At 39.7% G+C, this 23,785-nt stretch overlaps 1 protein-coding gene across 5 annotated transcripts in view; it reads right to left on the bottom strand.

The window, feature by feature from the left end:
* DLGAP5 (DLG associated protein 5) overlaps nucleotides 1-23,470 on the bottom strand; it is a 42,020-nt gene extending 18,550 nt beyond the window's left edge. For 2 of the 5 annotated variants that reach the window (XM_050798243.1, XM_050798241.1), the window contains exons 1-12: nucleotides 23,318-23,470; nucleotides 20,800-21,038; nucleotides 15,356-15,549; nucleotides 14,169-14,231; nucleotides 12,711-12,795; nucleotides 12,159-12,281; nucleotides 11,131-11,204; nucleotides 8,553-8,827; nucleotides 7,390-7,517; nucleotides 6,827-6,953; nucleotides 3,041-3,126; nucleotides 1,754-1,914 (exon numbers count right to left, since the gene is read on the bottom strand). In XM_050798243.1, the coding sequence (XP_050654200.1) occupies nucleotides 1,754-1,914; nucleotides 3,041-3,126; nucleotides 6,827-6,953; nucleotides 7,390-7,517; nucleotides 8,553-8,827; nucleotides 11,131-11,204; nucleotides 12,159-12,281; nucleotides 12,711-12,795; nucleotides 14,169-14,231; nucleotides 15,356-15,549; nucleotides 20,800-21,037 (1,554 nt within the window). In that variant the 5' untranslated portion in view covers nucleotide 21,038; nucleotides 23,318-23,470. Of the gene's footprint in view, nucleotides 1-1,753; nucleotides 1,915-3,040; nucleotides 3,127-6,826; nucleotides 6,954-7,389; nucleotides 7,518-8,552; nucleotides 8,828-11,130; nucleotides 11,205-12,158; nucleotides 12,282-12,710; nucleotides 12,796-14,168; nucleotides 14,232-15,355; nucleotides 15,550-20,799; nucleotides 21,039-22,581; nucleotides 22,880-22,921; nucleotides 23,244-23,317 lie in introns of those variants that run through there. The other 3 variants (XM_050798242.1, XM_050798240.1, XM_050798239.1) reach the window with 3 other exon arrangements.
* Nucleotides 23,471-23,785: the final 315 nt, after the last annotated feature.

Here is a 23,785-nt window from a genome sequence, read left to right as displayed (position 1 = left end):
CATATAATCAGAATTGAAGGGTGCTAGTGAAACCAACTATTATGAAAACTGGTGAATATATAAAAACTGATCATAAAGTAATGCTTAATTATAACTACATAAACACTATTCATGTCTGAGCCATACAGTTGCTGAGATTCCATTTCTTTCCTCACAATGTTTTCTTTAGACTTAATAAATGTTTTGCCTTTTGTTTGCTCAGGGTTTTCATTTGGTTTTTTTGAGACAGGGTCTTGCCTCTTTCTAGGAATGGAGCCCACTCCTCTTTTCTTGGGTAACTCCCTCATCTTTGTGAGGGACATTCTCAGTTTCCTGAGAAAGGGTACATGGAAGGAGGTGAACTTTGAGATCTTGCGTGTCTGAAAAGTGCCTTTCCACCCTCATACTTGATTGGTTCAAATAGAACTCCAGGCTAGAAGTTAATTTCCCTCAGAATTTTCAGAGTATTGTTCTAGCTCATAATATTGCTGTTGAGAGATCAATGCTACTCTAACCCTTGATGCTTTGTATAAAATTTGTTTTCTTTCCCTGGATGCTTTAGCCTACCCTCTTTATCCCAAGAATTATATCACGGTATTTAATGATGTAAGTTGCTGTGGGTCTACTCTGATTCTCAGTGCTAAACACTCAACGGGCTCCTTCATTGTTCACTTCCTCCCCAGTTTTTTTTTTTTTCTGTTCTCTTTTTCTGGACTTTCTATAATTTGGCTATATTTCCTGGACTGGTCCCTGTAATTTTCTTATCTAAGCTCTTCTGTCTTACAGCTTGTACTACAGGCATGTGCAACCATACCTGGCTAAATTTATTTTCTGTAGAGACGGGCTCTCACTATGTTGCGCAGGTTGGTCGTGAACTCCTGGGCTCAAGTGATCCTCCCACCTCAGCCTCCCAAAGTACTAGGATTACAGGCTTGAGCCACTGTGCCTGGCTGAGATTTCCTTAACTTCATATTCTACCTATTGTATCTTACATTTCTGTTCTCATATTGCTTAACTTCAAAAAGCTATTTATTCTCTGAATGTTCTTTAACAGGTATTTTTACTTGACAGATGAAATGTCTGGTCTCTTTGAGAATATGAATACTTGCATTTAAAAGTCCATCCAAATAGCTTTCTTCCTAGATGTTTGCTTTGGCCTTTTTCTTTTAGCTTTGAAGCTTGGTTCGATGTCTATTGTTGACTGTTGGTTCTTGAAATGCTATTTTATATGCTTATTTCTAAAATAAGTTCAAAAAGCTAGAGTCATCTTCCCCCATACCTTTAAGGATCTTCCTAGTAATTTCTTTTATCACAGCAACTTTCTACATTAGAATTATATTTTGTATCTCAGTCACTAATCAAATTACAAACTCCTCTGGGATAGGGAATGAACTCTTTTATCAACTCCTAATACAATACTCCTAATACAATAACAGATTAATACAATATGGGCACACAACAGGAACTCAGTAACTGCTAGCTGAACTCAACTACCAAAGGCCAGTTGACTCATTTCTCACGGGTGGAATCATTACAGACTATTCAAGAATTGAAAATAACTTCAGTTTTCAACCTATATAGAAATTATCCTGAGAATATATGGGAGAAGAGTACATCAGTCATAAAATTTAGATGTTTTACAGTTTATAAAGGTGCTTTATAACATCTCATTTCATATTACAGGTACCTAAGCAGCGACTATTACCCCATTTCACTCCTGCTACTTAAAAAAAAAAGTCCAAAGTTAATATATTTAAAATATTGAACCACATACCTGAAAACTAATCATATCCCAAAATCCATCCAGATCTGTACAGGTAGTTTCCTTTACACCTCGTTTATATTCACAATCACCAACCAGTCCTTCAAACTGTTTGAACCTTTCCTTCATAAGGAGTCTTGTTTGACCAACTGCTGTGCGAATAAGATCTTTAGCTGAAGGAAATAAGAGGTTTTTCAAAATTAAAAGACAAAACAGAACATTCATTGCAAGTCAGCCCAGTGATAAGACTTCACTCCAAACATCCTAAGGCTTACAGGTTGTTAAAGCAAAACAAAAAATATCTACCACAAAACTTTGTCATACAAATAACTGAGTATTAACTATTTGCTTCAATTCCCGCTCAAAATTAACAATATATTATCATACCTATTGCTATATACTAAATAGCATTCTACTTTTTCTTGTACTTTATAAGAAGTCAATGTCAGCCGGGCACGATGGCTCACACCTGTGGGCACGGTGGCTCATGCCTATAATCCCAGCACTTTGGGAGGCCAAGGTGGGTGGCTCACCTGAGGTCAGGAGTTCGAGACCAGCCTGGCCAATGTGGTGAAACCCCATTCCTACTAAAAATACAAAAATTAGCTGGACGTGGTGGCAGGCACCTATAATCCCAGCCAACTGGGAGGCTGAGGCAGGAGAATCACTTGAATCCAGGAGGCAGAGATTGCAGGGAACCGAAATGGTGCCACTACACTCCAGCCTGGGCAACAAGAGCAACGCTCATTTTAAATTAATTAATTAAAAAAAAAAAAAAAAAAAAAGGTCAAACAACTCACTGCAAATAATTATCTAAGAAGGACTTCATACTGAGAGCACATAATTTTTTCTAAACAGCTTCCCCAAATAAATCAGATTAAGGAACTCTTCAGAAAATCTTTCCCATATTGATTTAGGTAATTTTCATTCGGAATATATTTTTGTGTAAACAGTATCAGATATTGATATCACCCATAAAGTCTTATTAAAAAAGCTAATAATATTCAGTGTTACTTGCTTGGTTAGAAAAATGTCTAAGTCAAAGGAATGATAGTCAATATTCTAATTTCTTAAATCTTTTAAGTTATATACCATTTCAGCACGGATGTTAGGGAACATATGTTGAGATATGAAAAACACTTGCTACTTTATTGTAGACATCAGGTTAAAGAAGAAAAATTCTTGCTACTTTGAATAATAATGAAACTATAAAGTTAGGCAATGCTATATTTTTATGCTTCAGATAAACGTAACCATAGTAAAAGAAAGCAAACACAAAAAATATAAATGTTGCCTCACCATCATCTGGAATGTCCAATTCAAGCTTCCTGTCCCACTCGAGGCAATGTGAAGTTAATTTCTCAGTTTCTGATTGGAGGATATTTCTAAAATGATGACATACATTTCAGTTCTACAAGTAGTTTTTACACTACTGTCTAAGTATTAGCATAACATCATGATACATCATATTAGGAAGTTATAAAAGGGAGCCATGATATTTTCCCATAGTTGATACTGAATATTTATAAACTGTGATATATTAAAATCCATAAATACAAGTTGATACCCTGTGTATGTACATCCTTTTACACCTAAAACTTATGTGGATGGATAATACCAAGAACCTACTTTTTAAGCTAACATTTCTAGTTTGTTCTGTTCTTTTTCAGAGGCTGATCAAAGTCAGACATTTCTAAATGTGCATCAGATTATCTGCATTGTCTATGAAACTAAAGCCAACTCAACTGTCAAGAGTAAATTAAAGCTAAAACTGTTAATTCCAGGACTACAGTGATACGGCCTCACAGATCCTAATTATTAGGCTTTGCTTGTTTAAAGGCAGTGGTTCTCAACTGGGTCAATTTTGCCCCACTCTAGGGAACATTTGGTGATGTTTGGAAATATTTTTGATTGTCATGACTGGAGGAGTGCTACTGGCCAGGGATGCTACAAAACAGCCTATGATGTATAGGATATATACCCACAACAAGTATACAATCTAAAATGTCAATAGGGCCAAGGTTGAGAAACCCAGGCCTAAAAGAAGTTTAATTTGTGTCTACATAAAAAGTATCCAAGTATGTAGAGGGAAACTGGAACCCTTGTAAGCTGTTGGTGGGAATGTAAAATGGCAAAGCCACTATAGAAAACAGTATGGCAGCTCCTCAAAAAATTAAAAATAGACTTACCATATGACCCAGCAATTCTGCTTCTGGATATACTCCCAAAAGAATTTAGAGCAGGGTCTCAAAGGGATATTTGTACACCCATGTTCATAGCTGTTCACAACAGTTAAAATATGGAAGCAACCCAAGTGTCCATTGACAGACAAATGGATAAGCAAAATGTGTTATATACATACAATGAAATATTATTCGGCCTTAAAAAGGAAAGTCTGACACATGCTACAATGGATGAACCTCAAGGATATTATGCTAAATGAAGTAAGCCAGTAACAAAAAGACAAATACTACATAATTCTACTCAAATAAGATACTTAGCTGAGTCAAAATCATAGAAACAGAAAGTAGAATGGTATTTACCAGGGGCTGGGAGGGAATGGCTGAGGAATGGGGAGTTACTTTTAGTAGGTACAGAGTTTCAGGCACCTACCACCGCTCCCAGCTAATTTTTGTATTTTTGGTAGAGATGGGGTTTCACCATGTTGGCCAAGCTGGTCTTGAACTCCTGACCTCAGGTGATCTGCCTGCCTCAGCCTCCCAAAGTGCTGAGTTATAGGCGGCAGCCACCGCACCTGGCAGGTTTTGTTTCTTTTTTTTTTTTTTTTTTTTTTTTTGAGACGGAGTCTCGATCTGCCGCCCAGGCTGGAGTGCAGTGGCCGGATCTCAGCTCACTGCAAGCTCCGCCTCCCGGGTTCCCGCCATTCTCCTGCCTCAGCCTCCCGAGTAGTTGGGACTACAGGCGCCCGCCACCGCGCCCGGCTAGTTTTTTGTATTTTTTAGTAGAGACCGGGTTTCACCGTGTTAGCCAGGATGGTCTCGATCTCCTGGCCTCGTGATCCGCCCGTCTCGGCCTCCCAAAGTGCTGGGATTACAGGCTTGAGCCACCGCGCCCGGCCTGGGTTTTGTTTCTTTTTAAAAAAAAAAAAAAAAAAAAAAAATTAGGGCCAGGCTCAGTGGCTCATGCCTGTAATTCCAGCCTGCACTTTGTGAGGCAGAGGCAGAGGCAGGCAGATCACTTGAGCCTAAGAGTTCCAGATCAGCCTGGGAAACATGGTGAAAACCAATCTCTACTTAAAAAAATTTAGCCAGGCATGGTGGTACTCTCCTGTTATTAAAAAAAAAAAAAATTTAAATTTAAAAGATAAATGAAAATCACCTAACATCAGTTTCCCTCCACTATATTAAGGTTATAAATATTTTAGTTTGGGTTTTAAATGTCTAGATATTAATACAAAATTCTTACGCTAGAAACAGACATAGTCCCAGCTCCTCAGGAGGCTGAGGTGGGAGGTCGGGAGGTCAAGGTTGCAGTGAGCTAAGATCGAGACACTGCACTCCAGATTGGGTGACAGAGTGAGACCCTGTCTCAAAAAAACCAAACCCAAAAAATTTGAGTTGTTTATATTCAATGACACACATGATGATTAATGAGGAAGCAGAGGGTCGGGCATGGTGGCTCTTGCCTGTAATCCCAGCACTTTGGGAGACTGAGGCAGGTGGATCACGAGGTCAGGAATTCGAGACCAGCCTGACCAACATGGTGAAATCCTGTCTCTACTAAAAATACAAACATCAGCCAGGTGTGGTGACACGCGCCTGTAATCCCGGCTACTCAGGAGGCTGAGGCAGGAGAACTGCTTGAACCCGGGAGGCAGAGGTTGCACACAGCCAAGATCAAGCCATTGCACTCCAGCCTGGGTGACAGAGCGAGACTCCGTCTCAAAAAACAAAAATCAAACAAAAAAAGAGACAGCAAAAATGATTTAGCCCTCACATTGTGTAGTTAGGTAGACTGCTTAATATTTCAATAACTCAGTGGAACGACAATGGATTAGCTACCTCTAAAATCCCTTATAATTCTAAAACCCAGTGCTCTGAAAAAGAAATCAAGCCAGACATAGTGGCTCATGCCTGTAATCCTAACAGTATGGGAGGCCGAGGCAAAAGGATCGCTTGAGCTTGCGAGTTCGAGACCAGCTTGGGCAGTATCGTAAGACCCTGTCCTACAAAAAAACAAAAAACAAAAAACCACCAAAATTAGCCAAAATTAGTAGGAGGATGGCTTGAGCTCAGGACAGAGAGGCTGCAATGAGCTGAGATCACGTCACTGTACTCCAGCCTGGGCAACAGAGTGCGACCATTTCAAAACAAAAAAAGAAATGAAGTCACTCAAAAAAAATATTCATAATAGAACAAATGAATAGTAAAACTATAGTGAGATACTTATCTATTTTGATTTGCAAACAGAATAGTGTATATTGTATGATATTGTCTAGATATATATATATTTTCTTTTTTTTGAGATGGAGTCTCACTCTGTTGCCAGGCTGGAGTGCAGTGTGCTATCTCGGCTCACTGCAACCCCCACCTCCCGGGTTCACGCCATTCTCCTGCCTCAGCCTCCCCAGTAGCTGCGACTACAGGCGTGTGCCATTATATTTTTAGTAGAGATGGGGTTTCACCATGTTGGCCAGGATGGTCTCAATATCTTGACCTTGTGATCCTCCCACCTCGGCCTCTCAAAGTGCTGGGATTACAGGTGTGAGCCACCGTGCCCAGCCTATTGTATTTTTTAAAAAAGAAAAAAATGTGTATGCCTATATTTGTCTACATAAGCATTAACTATCCATGGAAGTATTCACAAGAAATGAGTAACACTTGCCTTCATGAAACGTTCAGACTATGCGGTTGGGTCACAGTGCTGAGAAGACTTCTCACTTGTACCTTTTCCTACCCTTTGAATTAGGAACCACATGAATGTACAAAAGAAACTAAAATTTAAACGTGAAAATCACCTAATATCAGTTTCCCCCCACTATATTAAGGTTAAAACTTTTTAGTTTGGGTTTTAAATGTCTAGATATTAATACAACATTCTTACACTAGAAACACACAGACATACCTGAAATATGGCACATCATGGTGGGGCTGAGTTATTTGACCTTCATTTCTTTCAAGTGGTGGGACTTCTTTTATTGGAAGGCCATTTGAATTTTTAGTAGTAGCTTCGTTTTTATTTAAAACATGTTCTATAAATTAAAGAAAATCTTACATGTAAATTTCAAAGCCACAATTCCTAAAATGAAAGCCCCTAAAAAGACATTTTAAATATCCTTCAATTCTTTCCAATGTTTAAAATTTTATTTCTGCCTCAATCACTTAACTCACATTTCCTCTAAAGTAGCTCTCAATATTTTTTTTATTTAAATTTACATTTATTTCCCCTCTCCTGTCTGTATTCTTCATTCCAATGATCTCTTCAGGTATCTTTACCCATGCTTTCCTGTCTTTTCTGACCCTGAGTTCATATCCCCAAATGATATGGTGAAAAAGAGCTCCAAACAAATCTGACAAGTAATAATCCAGAAAAGTAAAAATTTAATTACTATACCTGAAAGCAAAATATTTTTTGTATTATTGATAAACATTATTCTAAAAAATGAATAAATTAATTAAATACTATACCTTCATGCCAAACTGTTAGAGGACCCAAAGGACATTGCAATTTATTTGAATCTTGCTGTATTGTCTTGGTAGAGTAAGTTTTACATTTTTGTGCCAATATTTCTTTTGTTGCTTCTTGAGACTCATCACTAAAAACAATAGCAAAAATATACTTCATGAAACATGAACTCCATATATCTAATATAAAGGGTTTCAAAATTGTGTCACTTTTTATAGATCTGGGCTAAAATAGAAATGTTTCTATTTTTAAAAAATGTGTATTCTGGAGGGGAGAAAATGTAAACACCTATGGTGTGAATGTCCATCTTTAGTAATTAATTGTAATGAGATTCAAAGATTTTGAAGATTTCTTAACAGAACATAAACACTTAATAGTCTTAGATGATGCTGAGTAGTTTTTAGTATATTTGCTGCCAGCCAGTCTTTGCAAAATGATCTTGCCTTTTCTTTTAAAGGTTCCAACTGATTTTTCCATTGTTTTGCAAATTAATCATGTTTGTCTTCAGAGGCAGTTTCTCTAAATACTAAGCCAGAAGAAAATAAGGAAAAAGTCGTATCTGAGTTAAATTAGTATAGCAATTTTCTTCTTTTGAAAAATGTATTTGTGTTATAATTAAGTCACTTATTAAAAACAAAAAAACCCAAATTGTATAGTGAAAATAACAATGCATAAGAAATATAAAAACTGTCAATTACATTACTGTACCTTCTGAAGAATTTTTTTTAAAGAAAAAATTTCATGATTCCTAATTAACATAGTTCACTAATAACTTTTTAAGAGCATAGACCAAATATAAGAAAGGCATTTATGGCCAGGCACGGTGGCTCATGTCTGTAATCCCAGCACTTTGGGAGGCCAAGGTGGGCGGATCACGAGATCCGGTGATCGAGATCATCCTGGCTAACACGGTGAAACCCCGTCTCTACTGAAAATACAAAAAATTAGCCAGGCGTGGTGGCAGGCGCCTGTAGTCCCAGCTACTCGGGAGGCTGAGGCAGGAGAACGGCATAAACCCGGGAGGTGGAGCTTGCAGTGAGCAGAGATCTCGCCACTGCACTCCAGCCTGGGCGACAGAGCAAGATTCCGTCTCAAAAAGAAAAAAACAGAAAGGCATTTATTACCCATTTTATCAAGGGACTTATCATTAAGATCATATTCTTACACTTCTGTTTTTAAAGGAGTCCAGGTGTAACTGGGTGTCAAAAAAGCATTAGCACTTCCGGGAGTCATAGGTGTTACTTGATAGGTCTTCAGACCATCCAGTGGCTGAAACATAAAATCTTTAGGTGCGAAGGAATTCTTCCCTTTTATTTTTGCAGTATTCATCTCAGGTAAGTTTTCCATTTTTGATAAGACTCCATCTGGATCCATTCCACTTGTTGCACTAGTTTGTGAATTCAAAGTATTTTCTTCACTATTGGCTTTACAAGAAATACCCTAGGATGTGAGTTAACAAAGTAGAGTAAGATTTCTCTCTTGTGAGGATATATTCAACCAATTTTTATAGGTCTGAAAATATGACAACAGAAATATATGTCCTATGTACATAATTTGAGAGATAAAAACAGATACAATTAAGTGTATACATGGAATCAGAAGACCAGTTATGCTAAACCCATTGCTATTCCCCGGGAATATAATCAATTATTTATTTATTTATTTATTTTTTTGAGAGGGAGTCTCCCCTCTGTCGCCCAGGCTAGAGTGCAGTGGCGCCATCTCGGCTCACTGCAAGCTCTGCCTCCTGGGTTCACACCATTCTCCTGCCTCAGCCTCCCAGAGTGGGTGGGACTACAGGTGCCTGCCACCATGCCCAGCTAAGTTTTTGTATTTTTAGTAGAGACAGGGTTTCACTGTGTTATCCAGGATGGTCTCGATCTCCTGACCTCATGATCCGCCCGCCTCAGCCTCCCAAAGTGCTGGGATTACAGGCGTGAGTCACTGCGCCCAGCCCAAATCAATTCTTATTAAAAGACTAATACCTTTCAGGTATTACAAGAAATTAAAAGATAATGGAAAATTAATATGGAAAAACTTATTCAACAAATATGTATCTTTTTACTTAAATTGATAATCATGGCCAGCACAGAGGCTCACGCCTGTAATCCCAGCACTGAGAGGCCAAGGCGGGTGGATCACGAGGTTAGGAGATCAAGACCATCCTGGCTAATACAGTGAAACCCCATCTCTACTAAAAATACAAAAAATTAGTGGCAGGAGCCTGTAGTCCCAGCTACTTGGGAGGCTGAGGAAGGAGAATGGTGTGAACCCAGGAGGTGGAGCTTGCAGTGAGCCAAGATCGTGCCACTGCACTCCAGCCTGGGTGACAGAGCAAGACTCTGTCTCGAAAAAAAAAAAAAAAAAAATTATGTTGATATTTACAATGGTTTAAAATCAGAAATCTAACATTATGGAATGACTATTAAGGACCAAATCCTTAAATAACCTTAGATTATAAATAGTCTTATCACAACAGCAATACTTTCAATGTGACACAGAAGATTAACCATATAAAATACAAAGCATATTTACTATTTCAAGTCAATGTGTTACTTGGTATTTAAATAATTTCTAGAGATTTCTAGGTTTCTGATTTTTAGTAAGATATGAACTCAAACTCAGGTATTTCAACCTGGACAAGAGTTTAAGTGGTAACACTGTTGAAGCCAGCATGGTAGTCAAAGCAAAAACTAGTGATAATCCTTAAGGGTTCATCTTAAGGGAGGACCTATAAGGTCCAGATGCTTTATCTGTGAAGATTCACTGTATATTTCCTTTCTCAATCTGTGTTTGATTTTTTACTAAGAATCTAGCCAGGTTACTTAATCTTTGATACTTTTTTTAAATTAAGAAATTATTCTGGCCAGGTGCAGTGGCTGCTCACGCCTGTAATCCCAGCACTTTGGGAGGCCGAGGCAGGTGGATCACCTGAGGTCAGGAGTTCAAGACCAGCCTGGCCAACATGGTGAAACCTCATCTCTACTAAAAGTACAAAAATCAGATGGGTGTGGTGGCGTGTGCCTATAATCCCAACTACTCAAGAGGCTGAGGCAGGAGGATCACTTGAACCTGGGAAGTGGAAGGTGCAGTGAGCCAAGATTGCGCCATTGCACTTGAGCCTGGGCGACAGAGTAAGACTGTCTCAAAAAAAAAAAAAAAAAAAAAAAAAAAAACCAGAAATAAATTATACCATAGATTATAAGCCAAGGGGTTGGGTCCTCAAATGGGGCATCTTTTTTGAAGACCTTATTAGAAACCATGCTAGACACAGGCAGAAATTTTAGTTTATTTAATTCTTACAACTACTCTATGTAGGTATTCCATGTTAGGAATAAGAAAACAACCTCATAAATTACATAACTTGCCCAGGGTTATGCAGCTAATTGGAAGCAGAGAGAGTATTCAAACCCAGGCCTAAATGAATCCAAAGTCAATGCATTTCACCCCACTTCACCCTATGTCTTGGCTAATTCCCACATACAGGTTTCTCTCAGCTGTGTTTTTATTATTTTTCTCCATCTTCTAACCAAATTATGCTCTCTCTACCTATAAAGCTCTGAAAATAAGATACCTGAAAAACAACAAGAGTAAATCCTCTTGATGCTTTCTTATGGTTCAGGAAGTTTTAACACACATGTAGGTTAACCTCTTGAAGCAGTTCTTTATGTTTAATTTCAACTTTATGAAAGCAGCAATGAGATTTTCAAAGCATCTAGAAGTAAAAAGATTTTATTCTCTACCTTGTCAGGTTTTGTTCCTACATTTTTGGCAGGTCTTCCTTTATTACTTGGCACCTTTCTTTCTGGTTCATTTTCTAAAACAATAAAATATTTATTTTACTAGATAGAAATGCTATATTAAAATACTAGGTAACTTGGGAAAGGAAAAGAAGCAACAGTGGGAATATATGTCTTGAAGGATTTTTATGATTAAAAGCCATATTATAAAAGGGGTTATGGAATTTCCTGCCAAATACAAACCATCTGTTTTCAAAACCAGAGTGTTTTATCTTTTTCCTCTGAATACCAAATACAGATTGAGTATCCCTTATCCAAAATGCTTGAGACCAGAGATATTTTAGATTCCAGATTTTGGAATATTTACATTATACTTACAGGTTCAGCATACCTGATACAAAAATCTGAAATGCTCCAGTGAGCATTTCCTTTCAGCATATGACCTTTGAATGTCATGTCATGTTGGTGCTCAGGATTTTGGATGTTTTGATTAGGGTTGCTCAGCCTGTACATATTTATTACAGACAATTAGAAAAATACAGAAAACTATAAACAACAACAATGACAAATCACCCAGGATTCCATTACTCAGTTGTCACTTCGGGGTATGGTTTTCCAGTCCTATGTCCACATATTCACAAACTGCTTTTTAGAATTGCGATCCTACTGTTCAGAGTTTGACATGCTCTTCTTTGCCCACATAATATATCATGAACCACATCACTGAGTGTTCTTTAATAATACTGTTCTTAATGGCTACATTATATTGCACCAAATAAATGAACTGTGATTTATTCGGAGCATTAATTTTTCACTTTGAAACACTGCTTATACTAATTAAGTTCTTCAATGTTTGGGCACCCATTGTGTGCCAACCAGAAGTCAGGGCACAGAATCTATTTTCAGGTATTAGAATTTCCCGTTTCCTTCTCTCCTACTCAAAGAAGTACTTGTTGATTTTTGAAATGGAACACAAAAACCTCAAGGACCAAACATTCTAGTTCAGTCACTGATCAAGGAATAGTTTTTACCATTAGCAGCTCTTGTGACTGGCTTTCTTGCTGTGGTAGATGAGACCATTCTGGGAACCTGCTTTGCCGCTTGAGTAGCTGATCGAGTCATTCTCAACGACATGGGCATTACAGGCTGCACGACTGTGGGGAAAAAAAAAATAACCAAATTGAATGTCCCTTGTAGTTATTAAATTACGGCTGTGAAGCCAGGCACGGTAGTGCATGCCTGTAGTCCCAGCTACTTGGGAGGCAGGAGGATCACTTCAGCCCAGCAGTTCGAAACCAGTCTGGGTAACATAGTGAAACCCCGTCTCTACAAAAAATATAAAAATCAGCTGGGCATGGTGGCAAACCTGTAGTTTCAGCTACTCAGGAAGCTGAGGTGGGAGGATCACTTGAGCCCAGGAGGTGGAGGCTCCAGTGAGCTATGATTGCGCCACTGCACTCCAACCTCGGCGACAAAGCAAGACTGTCGCAAACAAATAAATTCCAGTTGACCTTCTGGACACTTAAAAAAAATTATGGCCATGGTAGCCTCAGAGGATTTATAGTAATTGCTAATATTCCTACCTTTTTTCTCTTTGTTTGACACTTTCTTTTCAGAAGTTTGTCTTTGACCAGGTTGGATTGCTCGAACATCACTCTCATTATCAATCTATTTAAGAGATTAGGTGCTACATGATTTAATTGCATAATGAATCAAACCATCATATTTTTAATCTGTAAATTGATTCCTCATCTGAAATCTGATCACTGTAAATAACCCAACAACAAAAAACTACCCCAAATAAAATGAGAAAGAAAAGCTTAGGCCGGGCGCGGTGGCTCAAGCCTGTAATCCCAGCACTTTGGGAGGCCGAGACGGGCGGATCACGAGTTTAGGAGATCGAGACCATCCTGGCTAACACGGTGAAACCCCGTCTCTACTAAAATACAAAACAAATTAGCCGGGCGAGGTGGCGGGCGCCTGTACTCCCAGCTACTCGGGAGGCTGAGGCAGGAGAATAGCGTGAACCCGGGAGGCAGGGCTTGCAGTGAGCTGAGATCCGGCCACTGCACTCCAGCCTGGGCAACAGAGCCAGACTCCGTCTCAAAAAAAAAAAAAAAAAAAAAAAAAAAAGAAAAGCTTTCCATTAAGCTTCCAAAAAAGGTTACATCCTTTTTCAGAATCACAGAACTAAGAAAATGCGAATAACCCAAGCTTTTAAAAACAGCTAACTATAACTTGCCTTCTGAAGGTCCTTAAACACTCCTAGACATGTTTTCACTTCAAGACCTTCTAATTTTGCCTAGGAAATGCTTCTCCTGGATAAAAAGCTCTTTCCCATGGTCTCTCCTCCACTTCCATAATGACTTCACTCAAAAGGCTTTCATCTCAGGGAGGCCTTCCTTAACTGCCCAATCAAAATTCTACCCCACACCTACTTCTAGTACACCCCATCTCCCCATCTCTTCCATAATACTTATCATCTTCTGACATATTATGTATTTATTTTTTCTTAAAGCCTTACATGTAAGTTCCACAAAGGGAATTTAGTTTATTATATCCAAAAGCCTACAACACCAGGAACATCATAGCAATGCAAAATATATATGCATATATGGAACTTAGCTTCCTCACCTGATAAAGACGTATACTATTTCCCTTCTTGCCCACTTCACTTTGTTTTAGTAACCCTCCTAATATCTCTATTACAGTATTTTGAAGACCCATAAGTTTATAACACCTACCCTGTGTGCTTTCCTCCCCATCTGCATTTCATGCAGGTAACTTGGAATGCATAATAGGAGCCCAGTAAACAAGAGTGTGACACAAAGACAGTTTGCCATGGATCTTATAAGGAATGTCGGAGCAAATATTTTAAGTGAAATTGCTCTACGTCACCATACCAAGAACAGTGACTTTGGTACCTGTTAACTAGTAAATTAATCATTATGTTTGAATCTGATACTAGATTGAAAATGAATTTACTTACTAAAAAAGTACACTTTATCATTTTAGTAACAATTATCTGCTATCAACTATACCTTAGTCTGCTCCATTTGGTCTTTGGCCTTTGACCTTGTAATCCGTACAGAAGATGGAATAGCCTTAGAATAGTCAAAAGAAGATAAACTTAAAAAAAAAAATGAACTGGTAAAGGTTTACTTGCATAACTTATTACAAAATAAAGTTCCCATTTTAAAGTTAAATTTTATCCTTAATCTCTTATAGCAAAAAGATACTTAAATTCCTTTTTCTGGTTCTAGCTTGATTTAAATTAAGTTAGTAACTTCAAAAATTACTCATATTTCTCAGTGAGAAAGAAATTTCAAACCATATTTTCCAGGTATTGGAATCATCATTAATATGAGCTTCTATCCTCTCTTTTAGTTCTCCTGCCTCTCTGACCAGTCCTCAGCCTGGTATTGGACTTCTGCCTACCTAAAGGTGCTCCCTAGAGCCCACTTTTTCATAATTTTATATATCCTTATTGGAATGGTCTCATTTAGTCCTACAGCTTAAACACCCATCCATACTCCCAATATTATATCCTAAATCAACATCTTAGCACCGATTTCCATTCTGCTTTCCAAATGTTTGCTAATATCTAGGTGGCCCACACAAGTTTAAGATTTTTTAAAAGGTTATTAACATGCACCCACTTAAGCCTGTTCCTTTTCTTGTCTTATCTCTTCTCTCTGCTTTTTCAATTTCCTTTACCCCTCACCATCTACTTGGCCACCAGTCCTGTCAAATGCCTTTATTTAGATGTCTTACACCTATTTTTTCCTTTTAAAACCCACTGCCCCTTTCCATCTATTCTATTACAATAGTCTCACAATTGGTCTCCCTATCTATAAATGTTTCCCTTTCCAGACCAAAATCTTTAGGGCTATGGTATTTTCCTGAATTATTAATTTGACAATGGCACTACCCTCATTTATAAACTTCTCTTGATTCTGCATAACCTACAGGATAAACACCAAATCCTTTGCATAACATTGTTTTAGCCTGGTTCTACCCATTTTCCTAGTTTTATCCTATCTCAGCTTACCTACAGCTATCTTCAGGGACCTGATTTTCATTCTTGTGAGCTACTATTATGTCATTCCCACCTTCTACCAACCAGTTAATAACGAGACTAAGGGAAAGGGGTTATTTTAGTCACTTAATGTCTTGAAGAAAATTCCAAATAAAAAACTATTCCTTTATATTAAGACACTAAATTTACCTTTTTTGGCTCAGCTTTCACAGCATTCTGGTTTGATAAAAGAAAACAAGGCATATCAGGTCTATAACGACCCACTTTAAATATTCCTCGTTTAGCTTTCTCTCTCTGCTCTTTCAATTTTTGAAGCTGCTTTTCTTCTTTGTATTTTTGGAGCATCTGTTTTCGTTGATCACCTAGAATAGTTTTCATTGCCCCTAGGCAGAAAAAAACCAAAACCACACAGTATATAACACATTTCAGATGAAAAGTTATGCAAACGTATAAACAATTATTTTTGTGTCATTTCAACTGGTGCTAAAAAATGCTTTCAGGCCGGGCGCAGTGGCTCACGCCTGTAATCCCGGCACTTTGGGAGGCCAAGGAGGGCGGATCACCTGAGGTCAGGAGATCGAGACCAGCCTGGTCAACGTGGTGAAGCCCCATCTCTACTAAAAATGCAAAAATTAGCTGGGCGTGGTGGCAGGCACCTGGAATCCCAGCTACTTGGGAGGTTGAGGTAGGAGAATTGCTTGAACCCAGGAGATGGAGGTTGCAGTGAGCCAAGATCGCGCCTTTGCACTCTAACCTCGGCGACAGAGCAAGACTCCATCTCAAAAAAAAAAAAAATGTTTTCAATAAGCCAGGCACAGTGACACATCTGTAGTCCCATCTACTGGGGAGGCTGAGGCGGAAGGATCATTTGAGCCCAGGAGTTCAAGTTCAACTTCAGTAACACAGCAAGACCTCTCTGCACAAAGGAAATGCTTTTAATATTTCTTGTTAATTCTTTAGCACTCTAACCCCAAGTTTTTTCAACCCCTAGTCTTTTAAAATTTGTATTCATTTTGCCTTCATGTGTTCAAATATTAACTGCTTGCTATGCTTCACTTTTAAATTAACTAACTTGTATGATAGCCAGCAACCAAGCTGCCCTCTACTGATCCTCACTTCCTGGTAGTCTTGCCCTGTGTCATCCCCTCTCACACTGAATAGGGCTGACTTGTGTGACCAAGACAGTATCACAGGAATAATGGAATATGACTTCTAAAACCAGGTAGTGTTTGCCTTGCTCTCTCTTGAAGAGTCGCTTGCTCTGGGAGAAGCCAGGTGCCATGTGGGGCCTTAAGAAGACTCAAGTAGTCCTATGGAGGTGTCCACATGACAAAGAACTACGGCCTCCTGCCAAAAGCCAGCATCAACTTACTGCTCATGTGAGTCAGTCATCTTGGAGGCACATCCTCCAGTCTCAGTTAAGGCTTCAGATATATCTCTGGATGACATCTTGGCTGTTACCTTCAGAATCACCCAGCTCAGCCATACCCAAGTTCCTGACCCACAAAAATTGTATGAAATAATCAATGTTTATTGTTTTAAGCTGCTAAGTTTTGGGATAACTAATACAATTATAGGTGCTATTTATTATAATAGATGTACTCCCTTCCTTCTCACCTATTCAAGGACATTCTTCCAGCAATTTATCCTCTCACTCATCTATTTTTTCCTCTACTGAATTGTTGCCATTATGAAGTTACAAACATGCAATAATTTCTCCCAACCTACATCCTCATCTAGCACTTATTTCTCTAGTCCCATTTAAGGCAAAATTCTTCAAGAGAGTTACCTGTATCTCTACTATCAACACTTTTATTTATTTATTTGAGACAGAGTCTCGCACTGTTGCCTGGGCTGGAATGCAGCGGCATGATCTCAGCTCACTGCATCCTCGGCCTCCCAGGTTCAAGTGATTCTCCTGCCTCAGCCTCCCGAGTAGCTGGGATTACAGGCACCCACCACCATGCCCAGCTAATTTTTTGTATTTTGGGTAGAGACGGGGTTTCACCATTTTGGCCAGGCTGGTCTCGAACTCCTGACCTCGTGATTCACCCGCCTCAGCCTCCCAAAGTGCTGGGATTACAGGCATGAGCCACTGCGCCTGGCCTGTTTTGAGACAGAGTCTCACTCTGTTGTCCAGGCTGGAGTGCAGTGGTGCAATCTTGGCTCACTGCAACCTCCACCTCCTGGGTTCAAGCAATTCTCCTGCCTCAGCCTCCCTAGTAGCTAGGATTACAGGCATGTGCCACTGCGTCTGGCTAATTTTTGTATTTTGAGTAGAGATGGGGTTTCATCATGTTGGCCAGGCTGGTCTTGAACTCCTGACCTCAGGTGATTCACCTACCTTGGCCTCCCAAAGTGCTGGAATTACAGGTGTGAGCCACCACGCCCAGCCTATTTCCAACACTCTTTATATTCCCTCTCTTAATTTTTCAAAATTATGAAAAACCTCTAATATACACACAAACAGAATTCTGATGAACCCCATATACCTATTACCCAGATTCAATATTTATGAACATTTTGCTGCAGTTGTTTAAAACAAATTATGCTTAGAAGATTTCATCTCTAAATACTTTAGTATATACTTCTAAAAAATAAAGACATTTCCGGCTAGGCGTGGTAGCTCACGCCTGTAATCCTGGCACTTTGGGAGACCGAGGTGGGTGGATCACCTGAGGTCGGGAGTTCAACACCAGCCTGACCAACATGGAGAAACCCTGTCTCTACTAAAACTACAAAATTAGCCAAGCGTGATGGTGCATGCCTGTAATCCCAGCTACTCGGGAAGGCTGAGGCAGGAGAATCACTTGAAACCGGGAGGCAGAGGTTGCGGTGAGCTGAGATCACACCACTGCACTCCAGCCTGAGCAAGAAGAGCAAAACTCCGTCTCAAAAAATAAAACAAATAAAAAAATAAAATGAAGACATTTCCTTTCACAGCCACAATATCATCATCACACTTAACAAAATCAGCAGTAATTCCTTGTTATCTATTACAGGATCCAGATTTAAACTTCTCTGTTTGTTTCAAAGAGGTCTTTTAAACCATCTATTTATTTAAATCAAGAACCAAGATCAACGCATTTTATTTGGATGTCTTTTTAAATCTCTTCATCTAAAACAGATCTGTCTGACAAAACAGATTTTGTCTTACTGACAAAAGGTAGTCAGTTTTCCTACTGAATGCCCTTGCAAGCTATATTTGTTTATTTACTCATTCCTCTAGGCCCCATGTTTTCTATAGACTATAAATTATATCTAAAGGTTTGATTATACTCACCCATTCCAATCTGACTTTCACTCCCTGAATCTCACTCCACCAAAACTATTCAAGATCACCAGTGACCTCCACAGTGGTGAAGTCCAAATTCTCACCTCTATTATACTTGATCTAACAAGCAGTACTGACTAACATAGTTAATTGGTCTCTCCTTGATATGCACTTTTCTATTCGGTTTCTAGGATAGCATGTTCTTCTGGTTATCCTCTTACATTACTTTGCACTGTTCCTTGGTTCTTTACTAGTTTTCCCTTTTTCTTCTTTTTCGAGACAGAGTCTTGCTCCGTCACCAAGCTGGAGTGCAGTGGCATGATCTCGGCTCACTGCAACCTCCACCTCCTGGGTTCAGGTGATTCTCCTACCTTAGCCTCCCAAGTAGCTGAGACTACAGGTGCATACCACCATGCCCAGCTGATTTTTGTATTTTTAGTAGAGATGAGGTTTCACCAGGTTGGCTAGGATGGTGTTGATATCTTGACCTCATGATCCACGGGCCTCAGCCTCCCAAAGAACTGGGATTACAGGTATGAGCCACCACGACCAGCCCCTTGTCTTTTAATACTTAATATCAACTAAATTATTGCAATAGTCTACTTACTGCTCTCCCTGATGTCATACATACTACCCTACAATCTATTCTCAACACAGCAGCCAAAGTGATCCTTTTTTTTTTGAGATGGAGTCTCACTCTGTCACCCAGGCTGGAGTACAACAGTGTGATCTCAGTTCACTGCAACCTCCACCTCCCGGGTTCAAGCGATTCTCCTGCCTCAGCCTCCTGAGTAGCTAGGATTACAGGTGCATGTCACCACACCCAGCTAATTTTTGTATTTTTAGTAGAGACAGGGTTTCACCATGTTGGTCAGGCTGGTCTTGAACTCCTGACCTCATGATCCACCCGCCTCGGCCTCCCAAAGTGCTGGGATTACAGGCATGAGCCACCGCGCCCGATCTGATCCTTTTTTTTCTTATTTTTATTTTTTTAGGGGACAGGATCTCCATGTGTTGCCCAGGCCAGAGTGCAGTGGCCTTTCACAGGCACCATCGTAGCACACTAAGCTTCAAACTCCTGAGCTCCAGATTTCCTGCCTCAGCCTCTGGAGTAGCTAGGGCTACAGGCCTGACTCCAAAGTGATCCTTTTAAAATATAAATCAGATTACATAAACACTCATTAATGGCTTCTCATTTCAGAGTAAAAGTCAATGTCCTTATAATGATGGTCCTTAGGATTCTATGCAATCTATCACCCTTGCTCATTCTTTTATACCCAGTTACCTACTTGCATTCACTAAAACATATCAGGCACACTCCTATCTCTAAGCCTTTGCAAATGGGAAATAAAGGATATTTTAATAGCATACTGACATAGTTCATAGCATACTGACAGTAGTCATACTGACAAAAGTCATACTGACTGACTTTTATTTGAAATATTTTTGGTTAAGAAATGGAGCATTTGAGAGGACAAGAGTAAAGGCAAGAAGATGACTTAGGAGGTAACACTACCACCCTTTCTCAAATAAAAAATGTTTGGTTCTTTCTGCCATTCCCCATTTATCCTAGCGTTATTCAATGCCATCTAGCTCCTAATGCCTGCTATATGAACACAACAAATAGGAGTAGGGTGACTCCTGACTAAACACAAGTCATTTCTCAGTTCCCTTTCTCTTCTCTGTAGCATCCTTTGCCTTCTAAGATGCTCTATTTTCATCTTTTTCTGAGATTATTCCTTTCTTCTTTAGTTGGTTCCCTCCATCCTAATGGTCCCAATCCTTCTGGGCAAGCTGCAAGGATGGATTCTTTGCTCTTCTTAGTAATGTTTCCATTGACAAAGTACTCTCATTTCATGGATACTTTAATTATTCTATTTTTACATTGCTTATCAGTTTATCTTATTAACACTTACCCTACCCAAGCTCCATAAGAACTTTAGGATTTCTATAAGGCAATATAGATAAAGTGTTATAATACTCCATAGGTAAATGGCTTTGCCTTAAAGACAGTAGTTAGTTGTAGAAAACAGGTTAAGGGGCCAGGCGTGGTGGTTCATGCCTGTAATCCCTACGCTTTGGGAGGCTGAGGCAAGAGAATTCCTTGAGCCCAGGAATTTGAGGTTACAGTGAGTACGCCACTGCATTCCTGCCCAGGTGACAGTGAGACCCTGTCTCTTGTAATTAAAAAAAAAAAAAAAAGAAAGAAAGAAAAAAAGATAAAAGACCAAAAAAGAAAAGTTATTTATAGAATGATATTTCAAAATTCTTCTGGCCAGGGTTTTTTACTCACACAGGCATTAAACCAACTATTATTCACTCTTCAAAGTACTTAAAATTACAACAGACCTTTACTTACTTGGCTTAACGATGGCCTTTTCTGGAATAAGCTCTTGAGAAGTCTCATCTAATTCAACAAGAATTCTACCTTCCAAGGTTGGAATGTTTACATCTTTCAAACCAAAGTGTCTATTTCGTTCGTATTCCTTATGCCTGTTTTCTTTCTGAGACAGTGATTTCCTATGAGCAATTTTAGTTCTAATCATTTCAGTACTTAAATCCTTCCTGTGTCGACTGGCAAAATGTGATGAAGACATCCTGTCAAGGAAAAGGACAAAACCCAACTTACATGAATTTTCATTATTTAAAAAATTAAGATTATAGTTCATCTCCTGTCCCACTTCAGGGCCTTCTGAAATAAAAATATAAAATGTGCAATGAAAGAAATATGTAACACTGAAAAGTGGGAAGATGATTATCAGAGCATAAGAAGCTACCTATTTGGGGGGTTTTAAATAGGAACTTGCTTGACCGATGAAGAGAAAGCCAGGAAGCTATAGTCCAGAATAAAAGAGGCTCTGGGCTTAGAGAACACTGCAAAAAGAAAAGCGTGAACTAAAGGTGAAAATAGGTTAAGTGAAGGACCATGTACAGAATGGTTTCCTTACCCATGACGGTAGTCTAACATTTCCTCTAAAGCCAAAAAAAAGCAAAAAAAAACAAACAAAAACCCCACACCAGGTACCTATTAGTCATGTAGAGATAATCAATAGGCAGCCAGATACAGATAGAGTTGGATAGAGAGGCACAGGGCAAAGTATGTGGAAAGGAACAAGGAGCTTCCATGCTCTCTCAGGTAGCACCACCGTTTAGGAACCTTCATGTGTTCACCTAAGAAGCTCTCCAAACACAGGTGGTTTTTTTTTTTGTGGTTTTTATGGCAGCTTCATTACATAAGCATGAGTGATTAAATCATTGGCCACTGGTGATCCAGTCAACCTTCAGCTCCTCTCCCCTCCCCAGAGGTTGTGAGGTGGGGCTGAAAATCCCAACTCTGTAATCCTGCCTTGGTCTGTCTAGTGACCAGCCTCAATCCAGAAGCTACTGAGAGGCATCCAGCTATCAGTCAATCATTAGCATACAAAAAGATACCACTTAGAAGACTCCAAGGATTTTAGTAGTAGTTTACCAGAAAACAGAACAAGACCAAATACATAGTTCACAATAACCCTATCAGTTTGCTCCATTATTTTCATCCATACAAGAAATCATACAGTTTAGGCTGGCAGGGTGGCTTAGGCCTATAATCCTACCACTTTGGGAGGCCAAGGCAGGAGGATTGCTTGAGCCCAGGAGTTTGAGACCAGCCTGGGCAACATAACACGACTCCATCTCTATAAATTTTAAGAAAGAAAAGCCATACACACATACACACACACACATACACACGCACGAAATCATATAGTTTACTTGGCACATGCCTTTTTCTTGGAAAGATCTTTGAGAATGTATTCAAGCAAAACAAAAGAGGACAATAAAGACGATGCCAGTGGGTCCAACTGGGGAGAACAAAGAAAACTGGAAAGTTTGAGGGGGTCACCTGGGTAGCTGGTATAGAGAACTACCAAGCCAAACTGGAGAAAGGATACTGATTCTCAGAAGTCTTGGCAGTTAAAAAACAAAAAACAAAAAAAAGGTAAGGGGGGAGGCTCTGTGATAGGCACACTATGGTATACTCTTCAACAAGAATTAACTAAATCCACTAGAAAACTCCAGACAATAGGAAAATTGGCACAAGTAATGCAATAAATTGTTACATGATTCTTAGCAATCGACAAAATATAAAAAATGAGAATCTGACCTGCACGCTAATAACATTCTCCTCTAAGACCCAAGGAAAGTGACAATGGACTGTGCTTTTCATAAAGAACTCTTTTCCACTATTTATCTCCTGCAGTATTAATTCGCTGAAGATTGAAGAAAAATTAAGACTTATGTATTAAATACAGGACAGCACTATCCACAGCAAGAGAAAGAGCGAGGGAGGACAACATTAAAGGTATAATTATCAGAATAACCCTGAAAGATAGTTACTATTATCGCTCTCATACAGATGAGGTCAATTAACAGCTCACATCAGCATATCTAAAAGGTGGTGAAGCCGGGATCCCAAGCCAGGCACCCTGACTCTTCACACACACCTAAATTTTGTTTGGCTGAGTGGCGTTTCCTCCAGCTTGAAAGTCTAGAATGCGTTAATCTTGCTTGACTAGAGGTTCTCAACCGGGCGTTTTTAGTTGCCATGGGACCTGGGAAGAGCTACGGAAATTTAATGTCGGAGCTAGTGAAGAACAGTTTCACCCCAAAGGCCAATTACGCCCCGGTGGTGAAACACTGACTTCTACAGAGGTCACGACAAACATACGGACTCTTCTAAAGGTTCGCGTTATCAGCTTCAGGAAGAGCAGGTAACACCCTCCTAAAGGAGCCTGCCTCTGACTGGCTCCGACGCTCGCAGTCCCCGGTCCTCAGACCCTTCTAGACCTTCAACGGAAGCGGGCCAGCGTTCTCCGTCCAGCTCTTCAGCACCCACCTACCTGAGGCACCTTCTAGCGTGAAACCTCAACCAAACAAAAAGTAAAAAACACTCGTTCTGGACGACCACCGCCGACTCCGAAGCAGGAACCCTCACAACCCGAGCCTCCACGAAATTCAAACTTTCCGCACGGAGCCGCTGATTGGAGGGGCTTTAACCAACACTTCCGTGGAAGATCCCGCCCCTTCCACTCAACTAGGCTTGCGATTGGTTTGCTCCTTGCGATATTTGAATTGATTGAAAGGTGAAGGGACGGTTCAAAAGATGGGTGTGAGAGGGAAAATAGGCGGGACGGCGACGCGGGATGAGAAGGAGTGGAGCGGTGAGGGCGCTCACCTCAGGTGAAGGGCAGGAGTGGGCGGCGGAGCCCAGGGGGTGATGCTGGGCCCCTGGCGAAACTGGGCTGCGGGAAATCTCCCCCAGAACTCCTGCGGCTTTTTTTGGTTTTGTTTTTGTTTTTTGAGACAAG

This window comes from Macaca thibetana, chromosome 7, assembly GCF_024542745.1.
Source record: "Macaca thibetana thibetana isolate TM-01 chromosome 7, ASM2454274v1, whole genome shotgun sequence".
NCBI classification, from domain to species: Eukaryota; Metazoa; Chordata; class Mammalia; order Primates; family Cercopithecidae; genus Macaca; species Macaca thibetana.
The sequence above is the reverse complement of the archived record's forward strand: the minus strand, read 5'-3'. Positions and strand labels throughout refer to the sequence as shown.